The 14913-nt window shown below is 38.6% G+C and overlaps 1 protein-coding gene and 1 long non-coding RNA gene across 2 annotated transcripts; one reads left to right on the top strand and one right to left on the bottom strand.

Annotated features, from left to right (window-relative positions):
* Positions 1 to 6092: 6092 nt before the first annotated feature.
* On the bottom strand, positions 6093 to 7265 carry LOC122067202 (putative disease resistance protein At1g58400). Its single transcript, XM_042631045.1, has one exon. The coding sequence runs from the start codon at positions 7263 to 7265 to the stop codon at positions 6093 to 6095; it is 1173 nt and encodes a 390-aa protein (XP_042486979.1).
* A 6244-nt stretch (positions 7266 to 13509) lies between these two features.
* LOC122067201 lies at positions 13510 to 14525 on the top strand. Its single transcript, XR_006136621.1, has 3 exons — positions 13510 to 14019; positions 14112 to 14215; positions 14424 to 14525. It is a non-coding gene; the product is annotated as an uncharacterized LOC122067201 (long non-coding RNA).
* Positions 14526 to 14913: the final 388 nt, after the last annotated feature.

Here is a 14913-nt window from a genome sequence, read left to right as displayed (position 1 = left end):
CGCACTATGGTTGTAGTAGCACTAAAACCAAGGACTTAGTAATGTTGCTTAGGTGGATGTGATTTAAAATGTATAGCATGGCATGTAGTGCATATGATTGTGTTTTGATGTGTGGACTGTTGTGTGGTCCATCTTTCTACTTACTGAGCTAGTGAGCTCATCCCACGTGTACACCCCTTTTTAGATGATTATGCAGGTCATACATCTGAGGAGCATGGGGTGGGTCCCATAGTCGAGTTCCTGAAGAGGACTGGTGAACCCCTGAGGAGTTAGAGCACGGCATTGACTGCTCGTGCGAGAGTTGCGCTGCGGGACAGCAGTTCTGAGGCCGAGCTGAGCTTCGCCTTGGAGGCCGTGCCGAGCTCCACTTCTGAGGCCGAGCTGAGCTCTTTTATGTGATGCCGAGCTGGGCTTAACCCTTGATGCCGAGCTGAGCTCTAGCCTTGATACCGAGCCGAGCTGTGTACTCTGATTGTTTTGGTGGATTCCCTTATGTACTTGATATTTGAACTTTATTTTTATTGTGTAAATATCATGCCTTCGGGCCCAAATGTATATAATTATTGTATCACTATCCGGGTATCAAGTATTATGGGATTATTCACAGGTAAAACTTAGTCTTCCGCTGATCTGATGAGTTTATATTAGTTGTGTGTATGCTGTGGTGGAATACAGTATCTGATGATCCTGGCAAGTTTGGGTTAACCGATGTTAACTCGGTCACTGGCCCGGTTCAGTGTGAACGGGGTGTGACATATATGGATTACAAGTTCATGATCTAAAGCCTAAACTTGAATAGAATTGCAATAAATTTTACCAAAGTAAGATGGGCACTTAATTTAATTGTTAATTGTTATACGGATTAATCGGATCGGTTTAAATGGTTTAAACGGTTTCAATTCGGTTTGAAATCAACAGGTTCCGCGGTTAAAACTGACCTAACCCGTTTAGCTAATCGGCCTGAAACTTGAAACTATGACCGCACCATTTACTAAACGGTTTTGTGATTTCGGTGTAAACAGATTGGTTCGATTTCGATAAACGGTTTCGGTTACAAATTCACATCCTTACTACTGACTAGGGGTGTAAACGGCCCAAACCTATCTTTGACTAAATCTTGTTTAACTAGGCTAAGACAGTTAATCTAATCCGATTCCAACCCTGATTTATTATGTATTTAATAATAAAGTTCCCCTTCCTCACAATATTGGTTTTTTTTTTCTTTTCATTTTTTTAATGATTTAATCTATAAAATAATCCTTGTGTGATAATGCGACTCAGATAATTGAAGTATATATCCTTCAATGCACTTACTTCCTTATTGTTATTTTTGTCTTGAAATCTTGACTTTAACCCTCTTCTACATAACTTGGTGGCGATTTCAATGGGATTTTTTTTTTCTTCTTTCTAAGATATGGGATAGTACTTGCGGTACGGCATGACCCGACTAATTGTGACCCAACTTGGAGGAGTATATATATATGTACTATCGTCTTGTTGAGCCAATATTGTAGATTTGAGGGTTTTTCATTTTAGGGTTTTCTGAGTGAGTGTTTTTGCCGGGAGTTCGAGTTTTCTGGAGAGATCTCCGTTGTAATCTTCTTCAAATATAGTGAATCACCTTCTTCTTCACCCGAGGACATAGCACACCACATTGGTGTATGAACCTCATTTAATCTCTCCATCTTAAACGAATTCTTGTTTATTTTTTAGTCGTATTTTATTGGTGTTTGTTCTGACACTTATGAGATTGTTGCTAAGATTAAGTCTAATCTAGTAAAAGTAACCTAAATTGTAATAAAGCCCTCTGTGAATTATATCTTCTTTGACAACATGGTAGTCAAATATTTCTGGATTTAATCCTTCCATCTTCCTTTGTTAAAATCAAATGCTTTTGTCGATTTCTTCTTTAGTTGGGCAAGTCATTCTAGGGAAGATGCTTAAACCCTAATCTTCCTCATCTGATAATTTCTTGATATTTATGTTAATAAATCAATATATGGGCTTCAATTCGTATCATGATATATGAGATGTCTATCAATACCGGTCCATACCATGGAACACATTCCCAACTCTGTATTTAGGTGTCCAAATTTTTTAAGGAAGGGTCGGTGGGAAAGCAATAATACCGATGATAGATAAGTTTAAAGAGAGGCTAGCGGGCTGGAAGGGTCGCCTCCTGTCCATGGCTGGTAGGGTTGAATTGATTCAGACAGTGATGTGTAGTATACCAATTCATAATTTTCTATATACCTTTGGCCATCATCTATGGTTGCTTCTATGGAATCCTAGATCAAAAATTTCATATGGTCAGGGGATGTATCCTCCACTAAAGCAATAATAGTAAAAAGGGATTCCGTTTGCAAACCTAAAAAGGAAGGTGGACTCGGCATTAGAAAACTATGGGATATAAATTTGGCTTTATTGGGCAAGCTGGGATGGTTTATAAAATCGGATCAGTCTTTATATGGAAAATTTCTGAGAGGGCGTTTAGTTGCAAGCGATGGAAGCCTACAAATGATAATCTCTTCTTCAATCCTTCTTGGTCTTCTTAAGGTGTGGGGTTTTATTGATGATTCAGAGCGGTGGATTATAGGAGACGGCACATCTATTGATTTTTGGCATGATCATTGGTTGAACAATGGCAAAATCATAGACATGTTGAATACAACCTCCTTATCTGATCTAGATCTTTCGGCTACTATTTCAGATTTCATTGAGAATGGTCGATGGGCATTACCAGATGTCGCAAGTTGCTCCCTTAGAGAAGTATGCAGGCAAATAAAAAATATTGACCTTCCCTCAATGCCTGCGTCAGACAAAAGATTATGGATCTTAACTGCGTCAGGGAAGTTCCCAGTCAATTCAGCTTGGGAAGGTTTAAGAGTCAAGAGCCAAAGCCACGGTTGGACCTCCATTGTTTGGTGAAAAGGTATGCATCCTCGTTTCTCACTGTTTGGATGGCATATGTATCACAAACGTCTCTCAACTAATGATCAAGTCACAAAGCATGGAGTCTCATTGGCCTCTAGGTGCAATTTATGCAATATGAATATGGAACCTCTAGATCATATGTTGCTTGAATGCAGTTTTGCTCTTAAAGTGTGGAAGGAAATTCTCTTCTATTTCCAGACTCATTGGGAAGGGTTTTCTTCCATTGAAGAGCTTTTTTCATGGTGGAGGAGAAAATCAAATGTGGTGCACCTGCATCTTGATTGGGAAGCTCTGTTAATCATTATTCCGTATCATCTCTGTAAGGAAAGAAATATAAGAAGGCATGATAATGGTTTTTCTACTGCTCAGATGCTAATCCAAAAAATTCAATGTGATCTGACAGATTTTTCTTCCATGAGAGTTATCTCAATGAAGTTAGTCTCAGATTTGGTGCTGTTCAGAACCTTGCATCTTTAGATAATCCCCTAGAAGTCGAATGAGATTCGAGAAATTATTTGGAAGCCCCCCACCCAAAAGTGTATTAAGCTTAATATAGATGGATATTCATTAGGGAAACCTAGTTGATCTGGTGCAGGGGGTGTTTTCTGGGATAGTAAAGGCCATCACATAATGAGTTTTTCTGTGGTCTTGGAGTCTCAAAAAACTTCATTGCTGAATTTGAAGCGGTCTTCATAGGTCTCTATCAAGTAAGGGACAAGGACTGGAAAAATCTGTGGATTGAATGTGACTCTCAGGAGGTTGCATTTTGCATTCAGAAAAACAACATTCCATGGAATTTCCAACAGCAATGGAGATCATACAGGGCTTTCTTGGATAGCTCAACATGATCAATATCTCACTGCTTCAGGGAAATCAACACAGTTCCAGATCGATTGGCTAAACAAGCTACCGCTGCCCAAGTTTCAACATCATGGGACGCTCCCCCAAATTTTATATTGGAAGATCTATCATGGGATGCTCAGATGAGACCGAGATATAGGTTCTCATAATGTTTCTTCTTTATGCTTCTGTGCTTGGAGCTTCTGTCTGCTGATGGCCATGCCGAAGGTGGATTTTGCTCTAATCCAGATTCAGTAGGAAAATTTTATATTTTTTGATTGTTCTTCCTTTCTGCTGATGGCAATGCCGAAGGTGATTTGGAGGTTCAATGGTTCAGCATTTCCCTGTAAACTACTTTATTTCTCCTTTATAATGAAATATACTTGCTGATTCTTAGCAAAAAAAAGTCCATACCATGGGTGTATATGTTTTTTTATCATCTAATTCTTCCCTTGCCCTCTAAATGCATGATTCTGGTTTGATACTTCAATTAATGTTTGGGTTGGAGTCCGTCGTAGTTTAAGTTGGCAATTAGGTCCAACTCAGCCCAATGAGAGTTAATCAGGGTCGGCCCAATCCGGCCTTGTTTCACCTCTAATGCTGACCATAGAATGGGGGTAGGTCAGGTATCAAGGGTCTAGTTTATGCTCTTAATTTTGGAAAATCCTAAATTATGGAGTTAAAATTTGCATTTTTTGCACATCAATCACATGGGGATATGGGAGAGAGCTTGGTGCGGCTCCTAAATATGTGTTTGGAGGCTCCATATCAAGGATTTAGGGAACAGTATCAGTATCGGTATCAGTCTCTGCTGATACTGATTTAGATCGGATTGGTGGGTATCTGTCTATTTTACCTCTGATTTTTATAAAAAGATGCTCAAACACTAATCTTCCTCAGTTGAAAGAAAATCGAACCTGATCCACTCGTATGTTTTTGTTATTATGGACTTTCATAATGTCTTGTTATTTACGTTAATAAATCAGTATCTGGGCTTCAATTTGTGTCATGATATATGAGATGTCTATCAATACCTGTCCATACCTTGGGTGTTTATTTGTTTTTATAAACTGATTCTTCCCTTGCCCTCTAAGTTCATGATTCTGGTTTGATGCTTCAATTCCAGTTAGGGTTGGAGTTAGCCGTAGTCCAAGTTGGCAATTAGGCCCAACTCAGCCCAATCAGGGTTAATTAGGATCGGTCCAACCCGGCTTTGTTTCACCTTCAGGCTTCCTTCAATTCATAGATGGGTCTTGGGTTGGTGCCTGGTTCAGCCAGGTCTTGATGGGGTTTTACTGATTTTTTAATTTTTATTTTTGTAAATCCTGGAATATTTGAAAATTCATCTCCTTTAAACCATAAGTTTTCGAATCAGGTATTGTTGGAAAGGGTTTTCTAAGTAGACACCATGCATAATGTGAATATGGAGGCAATGAACTAGACCGGGGTACAGACCCACAAAGTTAGACAGTATGCATAGCCAATTTGGCAAACAAGATCTGGGTATAGACCATTAGGATAGACACAACATGAATGTGAAATGATGAATGCAAGGAACTAAATGAACTGATTTTGTTGAGGAACTGAATGAACTTATGAATCAGAGGAGCCCAAGAATAAACGAGAGGAACAATTGAATCAGTAGTTGGACTTGAGTAGGAATAAGAGAAGGAACATCATCTAGGGAACAAATGGAAGCAACAAATGCCAGAGTGGAAATAACCCCAATAGTCAAGGTAGGAAACTACCAAGAATAACGTAGTAAAGTTGCCAAGGAAGTCAAGTACCCAAAGAAATCAACTCTCCTTCTCATATGCATACTAAGGAAGGCTAGGCCCCTTAAGTTAAGGGGCCTTACGCTCTTGTGGAGAGGAAGAAGACAATAAAATTGTGAAAACCATTAAAGGGAGAGTGAATCTATTCTCAAAGTGGACTACTTAACATATTTCTTGTTCTTGAAATCAGTCTCAATTTATGCAATGCAAGGATTTCGATTTCTTCAGCCCCCAAAGAAATCAAATAAAAATTTAAATAGACATTATATTAAAGACAACATACGTACGACCCAAAAATGCCATTGCTTCAATGGTCAAGAATTAAAGATTCTCATCTGATAAACATAACAACAGTGAGTGAAGAGCCTTGATTTGGGACTTGAAAGTGTGGTATCATTGCAGTAATAATTGATGGTAAATGGTAAAACCAAAGTTTTATTATTGCATAGAAAAACTAAGGATATTATATTCAGAATAAAACTTTATCACCCAGTCCTTGGACAGTAGTAAATACAAAAGAAATGAATCATAAGAATCTATGGGTCAACACCAAGAATCAATTTCATATTGACAAGCGTTGGGAAGGATGAAACGACCTTTAGATTCATCAATCTTAATGGAGGGTATGTGTTTAATAATATCCCAATCTTCTCCTGCATCTTTTCGAACCCTGTCTTGAAGCTCATCTGACATTAATCCCAAGGTAAGTTCCTGAAGAGTGACCACTTGTTTCAACCCATATGGAAGCATTTTTAACTTACCGGCTACAATATTTAAAACCCTTAGGTTTGGTAATGCTCCTTCCTCCACTGTGAACTCCTCCCATTTCGTTAGTACCAATTCCTCAAGTTGACGAAACCCATCAGCAGAGAAAATGACGTTGGATCCAAGATCACCAACACTAGTCAAGTCGAGGCACCTTAGTTTGGGTAACTTCTTTAGGTTCACCATCAGTTCGTCTATCCCTTGTCCACCAGGTGAATTAAATGATAAGGTGGTGAGATTTGGGTGAAAATCTAGGATTCCAGATATTCCGACCAAATCCATATGATAGAGCTCCAAGTGGCCAGAAAATGAAACAGGAAGGACTACTGCCTCATTGCCTCCGATCCGTGTCCAATCTACCAGTTGAAGGCATCGAAGGTGGTTCAATCTGGGGAGGGCATTTAACAATGCCTCTTTGTATGGAGACATACTTCCAGATGAATTTATACTTAAAGCTCTCAGATTAGTCAACTTTTCGAGGCTACCGTCAATCCATTTGCCTTCATTTAGCATTAGTATCTGCAAGTCCATCATGTGATCGAGAGGGTAATCGAAGCTCTGGGTTCCATCGTCAGATGTAGAAAAGAAAACAAGATTTCTAAGCTGTTTCAGTTTCATTATTGTCTGAGGCAACTGTCTGAGAGGAGTATATTGTAAATTGAGAGTTTGTAGATTTCGCAAGTCTCCTATTGAAGATGGAAGCTCTTTGATGTTGGTGCCACGTAAGTTCAAGTATGTAAGGAGGATGAGTTTTCCAATCTGCTTGAGCAAGCTATTAGGTATAGATTTTACACGCTGTAGATCTAAGACTCTAAGCAGTTTCATGGCACCATAAGAAGACTTCTTGATCATCTCCATGTTCCCCTCATAATCTTCAGGTAAGCAAAATAAGGAACGGAGATTATTTGGTGTAGTACCTTGGTTTAGAGCAGCAGCTGGACTACCACGCATTCCTCCAGTGTGTTCAATGAGCGAAAGCCGACGGGATTTATTTGTGGAAATCAAACTATGATCAGCACTCCCAAGAACTTCAAGAAATCTCTCTTGCTTAGCTTCTGAAATATGTGACACGGTCGTCATAAAGTCGTACTGGTGCTTGAATCAGGCTTCTTTGAATGAGCTCCTCCAAATAATCCTCTGCCACATCCTCTGCCTCCATGACAACATCTCTAACCTGGTTCAGCCATTCTTTCACCTCATTTCTTGTTCGATGTTTCTCACTGGCATCTTGCAAAGCGGAAGTCATCAAACTGATCTCCTCGCGTAGCGATTGGGCTTGATCCGGAACGTCGGAGAGGAAATCAGATTCATTTGATATCATCAAAACTAATTTCTGTGCAATGGAAAAGATGCTTGCAGCCATGTTTTTTCCTCACCCAAAATCCAAATTTGATATTTGTTTCAAGCCTCAGCAGCTTTTCCTTTTTCTTCTGTGTTCACCATCCTTTTCAAACCTTCCTCACTAGACATGGAACCCACCATTGTTTATTCTTTATTTCTCGCCTTCTTTTTAATATGATCTACTCATAGCAGCAATTTTTTTTCTTTGTTTGATTCCTTGCGCAATGCTTTTTGGAGAGGTCCATGTATGGGTTCTTACTTTTTCTACCATTTCACTCTTTTGTCCACTCTGTTTTAGTCGTTCAGCAATCAAACGATCCATGAAAAAACTGGGTCACCTTAGATTTAGGTTGGAATGGGAGCTTGGGGCTTACCTTCAATTCAATTCTGTGAAGTAGAGGGACAACGGCACAAAATATGATCTAATAAGAGTGCACTGATTTTGATTTATCATGTAATTATATTCAGAAGTACTAAAAAAAATGAGTTTTTTTTTTTTTTTTAATGAATTTTTTACCGGTATCAGTTTCTTATTGATTTCGATTCAATTTAGAGTCAATATCTTATCAATTTCAGTGCAACCCGATCTGATTTTGATATCAAAGAACCCCAACTGGAAATGTGGTAAGTTTATATCAGTTTTGATTAATTCGATTTGATTCAATTTGACTGGTTCAGACTAGGTTTTGACACTCCTACCAACATGAGAACTAGATTGAAATGATTTAACGTGGTTGATAAAATGTGTCTGTTTTTTAATGTTTAAAACACGTTTTACCGTATGTTTCCCAAAGATACTTAAAAAACATCAAACTTCAAGCATTCTCGTTATAAACACTTTTAAAACATTTATGTTTTTGTGGCGTTTTTTAAGACTTGATTTTTGAACATAATAACTACTTTATTGACCATATATCTCTCTCCCGATCTCTGATCGACTTGATTCTTTCACCAATTTGAAGCTAACGCAATGGACTATATTTCTCATGATATTACTTACTCAAATTCAATTCATGGACCCCAAAATTGAGTTATAAACTAACGTATTTGCTGAAAAATATTTCTTAATTTAAGTGATGACTCCTAACTCTAATTGAACATATATTACTTCGAGAGTGTGTTAACTATGTTGACAACAATGAACAACATCATAACCTAGTCACATGGCTCAATAAGACTTTGTGCATGTGTGATGTATGGATTTAGAATTGGTGTTGGATGATATTCAATTTTTTTTTTTTTTTTTTAGTAAAAATAGATTTATTCAGAAGAACGAGAAAGATGCAAGGATGCCAAACATTGATTTTGGATCCAAAGATCGGAAATGGGCCAAACTGTCATGCCTGTCATAGACAAAGCCCTCCTTGCTAGAGAGTTAGCTAAATTGTTTAGCTCCCTAGGAATGAAAGAAAAAATACAATATTTAAAAGAGGATTCCAAATGCAAAATGTCCTCTAAAATGGATTTGATAGTCAAAGGGGCTGATGAGATTCCATGCTGCAGGAAAGTCACCACGTCTTTGTTGTCACTCTCCAACATAATATGAGAAATATCTTTAGAAATAACTTTCAAAAGAGCTGAGCGGATTGTCAAAGCTTCACCCACTAAAGCCTCTTGAAATTGAACAAGATTAGAGATGGCAAACTGAGGACGACCTTGATAGTCACGACAGATGAAACCTATACCTCCTTGCATCGACCGATGGGGGAGACTCGCATCACAATTTATTTTATAGAAATTTGCAGACAGTTGCCGAGGCTCTAACTATAGGAACTGATTGATGAGGAGGGGAGTTGAATTGATAAAACTCCCTAAAATGTTTTTCTGCTGACCAAATGACATCCAAAGGTGACCATACTCACTTTCCAAATAGAAAGTCATTTAGAGTTAACCATAGTTGCCAACAGATAAATGAACATAGGGATATCATCTCTTCGCTAGCATCCTTACCTCTTGTGGAAAACACTTTCCAGCCATCAATCCAGTCATTAAGGAAAACCTCATCATCTTTTGGAGCTTTGTGAGACAAACTACTACCAAGCCACACTGACCGCTCAAAAAGCAAGTCAATGGAATATGGGAAGTAAATTCTTGGATATTGCCACATCGCGCACAATGGGGATCAATTGAGATATCTCTTCGCTAGAGATTTTTCGAAGAAGCAAGGCCCTCAGTACAAGCTCTCCAAAGAAAAGATTTTATTTTTGGGAGAGAGTTGCATCTCTAAATTTGCTTCCAAACCAGTTCCGGAACTTGCTGCCAAGGTTTAGGAGAGGAAGATGATGCTTTAAGCACATCTTTATCAACTTTTAGATTGGACAATAGGTGGCAAGCTGATTTTACCGAAAAAATCCCATTTCGAGAAGCACCCCAACTTTGAAAATCTTCTCGCGAAAACAAAGGAAGCTGGATTTTCAAAATCTCAGTTATTTCATTTGGGTTGAAAAGAGATACAAGGAGATCTCGTTTCCAAACCCGATTGTCATGATCAATAAGCTGAGAGACTTTTTGAAACTCACAATTTAGAGGTTGGAGAGTGTGAACTCGGTAACCTGGAAGAGAGGGAACCCATGGATGTTGCCAAATATCAATTTTATCTCCTTGACCGATATGCAAGATTAAACCCATTTTCAACACCTCACGCCCATCTAGAATACGTCTCCACACCCAACTCGGGTTATTTTCAATGGTAGCAGAGAGGAAATCACCATTTGGAAAATAAATAGAATTAAGAAACTTGGCCCAAAGAGCATCTGGTTTAGTCCATAAGCGCCATGCCACCTTTGACAAAAGGGCCCTGTTGTGAAGAGAAGGGTCTCTAAACCCCAGACCTCCTTTCTCCTTTGAACTACATAAATGCTTCCACGATATCCAGTGGACCTTTGGCTTTCCATTAGCTTACCCCCAATAAAAATTTGATGTTGTTCTACAAAGATGTTGATGATGCGAAGCAGCTAGCTTAAAGTGAGAACAAGCATAGTTTGACATTGAAAAGACAACCGATTTGAGCATCACCTCCTTATCCGCATGAGATAAAAGGTTTGTCTTCCATCCTTCCAACTTCTTTGTAATTCTCTATGAAATGTCACAAAATAGGTCAGCTTTTGAGACTCCAAACTGAGTAGGTAATCCCAGATATTTTTTCGGACCAACCCCATAAGCAATTTTCATAATACGGGAAAACCATCTCTTCAGCTTGGTAGGTGTATTTGGACTAAATGTCATTGTGGATTTTACAAGATTTATAGCTTGACCTGATGCTCGAAAGTAGATATCAAGGGCATTCTTAAAAGCAAACATTTTCAATAAATGAACTTCTGAAAATAATAATAAATCATTAGCAAATAATAAATGGGTTACCGATTGAGTGCGATTTCGAACCTGAACTCCCTTAATAGAACCCTTCGACTCAGCTTGTGCCAAAACACTACTAAGAGCCTGAGAGCAAATAATAAAAAGGGCAGGAGAGAGCGGATCTCCTTGCCTAATTCCCCTTGATGGCTCAACCAAACCTCGAGCTGCTCCATTGATTAAAAGCTTATGGTTAACTGAACGGATGCTGGTCATCACTAAACGGACCCATTGATCAGAGAAACCCAAATGAAGCAATAGCTTTACAATGAAATTCCATTCTACCCGATCGTAGGCCTTCTTCATGTCAAGCTTCATTGCAACCAGCTTCTTACGCCCCTTCTTCCTTTTGCCGATGTAGTTAAACATCTCATGGGCAATAAATATATTATCTGAAATGGACCTGTTAGGAATGAAAGCAGACTATGCAGGAGCAATAAAATTATCCAACACTGACTTTAATTGATTATACAAAATCTTTGTGATGATCTCCACTATCGCTGCACAAAGAGCTATTGGTCTAAATTGATGAGAGTACTCTGGCTTTTGCACCTTTGGAATCATGCAAATTAGAGTTGCATTGAGGGAGGCTGGAAGATAACCTGTTCGAAAAAAAAAATTAGAATAAGAGAGAAAAGATCATCCTTTACAATATCCCAATACTTTTGGAAAAAAGCTGGCGGAAAACCATCTGGACCTGGGGCCATTAGGGGGCTTATAGAAAATAAGGCATCATGAACCTCTTCAATGGATGGGACTTTGCAAAGATGATATTCAATGATATGTCTTAAAACTTATAATGAGGCATTAATGTTAGATATTGTAGTTGTTTTGAACACTAGATGCAGATATTCATATAATAATTTCTTAATTTATGAGTATACTCCCATTTTTTTAGTCCCGTTTATTTGAAATCTATACATTTAAAACTCATACCGGCCATTTTTCGATTTTTACCATTCTCATATTGTGGAGAGGAAGAAGACAAGTAAAATTTCAAAACCATTAAAGGGACAGTGAATCTATTCTCAAAGTGGATTACCAAACCTATTTCTTGTTCTTGAAATTCGTTTCAATTTATGCAATGCAAGGATTTCCATTTCTTCACCTCCAAAAAAAAAAATCTATTGATTTATTCCGAGAAATCAAATAATAATTTGGGAAAAAGAAACGAATGCTGACGGGATACAATTGGATTTTGAATGCTAGCAAATGAAGATCGTTGGATTGGAAGGGTAAACATCACGACCTTTGATAGTTTGACATACATGTAGAAATGTACATATAGTAAATGCCATACGAAAGCTGTAGGGGGAAAAAGTTGTCAGATGTACTTTTGTCATAATATGTTATATGCATTGGAAACGATTGTTTTAGGAGAGAGGCGATGGTTACCTTTTTATTTTGTCTTTGGTAAAAAGATGTGATGGTTACCGGAGATTAAGAAGAGGAAGTTGAGGTGAAGGGAAGAGAGCGCTAGAGATTGGATTTTATTTGGTTAACGGAGAGTAAAAGGAGGTAGTTCTTGGCAAGGGAGGATTTTATATGGAATAAATCAATTTATTGTATATTTGGACCTGGGTGACCGTATTTTGGGTTGCAGTCAAACCCAAATTTTACCCCCTTGGGACTACCAACAGAAGCTGCTCTTGAATTATAACATTTTGGAGAAGGGTAGAATTCTTGTAGAGGTTGGTGGTTGTTGTGGGTTGCGTGGTGGAACGATACGGCATACATAAATGGGTGCCGTCTCACTATGGTACTCATGTCATGGTCCAAAAATGGGACTAAGTAGGGCATACATTATTCTAATTTATTGCAAGCCATAATGACAGGTAAATAAGAATCTTGATATGAGTTAAAGGAACCTGTTCCAACCCAAACTGAGTTCAATACATATGAACTCCACCCCTTTACTTTCTCATTTTCGAAAAGGTGGTAGCAGTTTAATGTCAGAATTTTTTTTTTTCCACAACTAATGTCAGAAGATAATAATGACCATGTTGGGTAGTCCAATTGGTGGAAGCCACGTCACTAGAGTGATGTCAATGTCGAAACGAGAGCCGCCTTTGATTTGATGTTGCCGTGTTATGCTTGGATTACATATTGTAATCCAAAAAAATAGAATAAAATATAATATAGCGGATCGTCAGTTTATAATTTTGTCAAATAAAAGATTTTCTTTCGGATCCTTCGGTATAGGCATCATTAGATTCGTTCCGAATCACAGGATGCCGTCTATATGTTTTTTCATCATTTTAATTTCATTTCATTTTGACGGATAAAATTAAGGGAAAATTACCTGATTACCCAATATTGGGTTTGGTTTTACTGAAATACCCACGATGGGTTTCACTCAACCTATATACCCAAAACCAGTTTGCGTATTACCGAAATACCCAAAAACAGTGGAAGCCGTACGCCAGACTTCGTATCCCTACGCATTGAACTCGATTCATGTTCCAATCGGTGAAAAAAATTTTGATTTTGTTTCTAATCGTCTTCTACAATCGATTCTTTAAAGTCCGATGATCCGATCGCGTCTTGAGGGCTTGAGTTTCTGTTCGGTCCATGTATTTCCGAAAGGGGAAAGAATGGCGATGGTGATTTCAGTTGTTCGGAGTCTTCGGACTATGGATTTCCGAGAGGAGGGAGACTTGTTGCTGGTTTCAGGAGATTTAGGGCTTAAATAGAATGGAGGGAGAAGCACGGCGGGAGAAGGACTCGAGGGAGAAGAATCCGTGACTCACCCATCGACTTCTCATTCACACACAGAGAGAGACAGAGGAGGGGAGAGAACCGGTGCTGCGTTCTCTGGTCGCCATTTAGTTGGAACGATTCTGAAGTTTCTTCTCTTGGAACCGTTTGTTGTTCCTGTCGCTTCTTCTGGTGCTGCTCCTGCTCCGGCTCCGGCTCCGGCTTTGCTCCATCTCCATGGGAGAAAGACAAAGGAGGGGAGACAACTCAGACCCACGATATCGTTCATCTTCTTCGGGTTGGATGTTCATCTGAGGTGAGCAAAGATTGTGTTTTCAGCCTATTTTCCATGTCATACGTTTTTTGTTTTTGTAATCTGTGTGTTCTTTTTTTTTTCTCACTTCACAGAGAATCGAAAGAATCCCATTCCCATGTTTGTTCGTGGGTCTGCGTGAGTGCTCTGTTGGGATCAACAAACCTTACCATCGGTCATCCTCTTCCCATAACTTGAGGTAAGCAATAGATCTTTTAAAATGTCTGGGTGCTACTGCTCATTGCCTTCTATTAGAGCAGGCTATCACAAATGTATTTCAACTTCATTTCTAAGCTTCAGTGGAACAACGTGTGATGCGCTTATGTAACCAGTTGTTTTGATCATTCTGATTTTTAAAGTTTGCTTGGAGCTTGGAATGTCTAAACCATACCAAATTTGTCTGCTAGGTTCCTCTCTGAATCTCCAGTGGACCAATTTATTGTGAACGGTAGCTGCAGAAATTTGACTCTAATTCCCATTCATCAGTGGAAGGGAAAACTTTCAGCTCATAAAAGGCCACTTACAAATAAGGCAGCATATAGGTCTTACTTTACTCCATACCTATTGATTTTTTCTGGATGCTGCTGTTGTTAACCTTTTTTTTGTTGTGTGGTTTCCCTGAGTAGTTCAATTTTTGTTTTTTAGTGTCTTAATGTGATTTGCAATTCAAGTTTGAGGCTGATGTTGATGTGTATTGGTTCCTAAAACATATGGTCACAATATTGAAGGTTGAGTTTTGAGAAATGGACTCGGTTTAATCATATCAGCTATATTTATTGAGAACTTGGATTTCGTTTGATGTGTGCTTCAAATGCAAACTGATTGGATAGTTGCACTTGCGAGACTAGTTTTCTCTGTTCATTTATGTGACCGCCTTTCTTACATGGTCATTTAATT

This window comes from Macadamia integrifolia, unplaced genomic scaffold (genome assembly GCF_013358625.1).
Source record: "Macadamia integrifolia cultivar HAES 741 unplaced genomic scaffold, SCU_Mint_v3 scaffold2757, whole genome shotgun sequence".
NCBI classification, from domain to species: Eukaryota; Viridiplantae; Streptophyta; class Magnoliopsida; order Proteales; family Proteaceae; genus Macadamia; species Macadamia integrifolia.
Note: the sequence above shows the minus strand (reverse complement) of the source record. Positions and strands in the feature narration are given on the sequence as shown.

Coding starts and splice junctions, on each gene's coding strand:
- LOC122067202 (XM_042631045.1), bottom strand. CDS start 7,265: ATGCGTGGTAGTCCAGCTGCTGCTCTAAACCAAGGTACTACACCAAAT.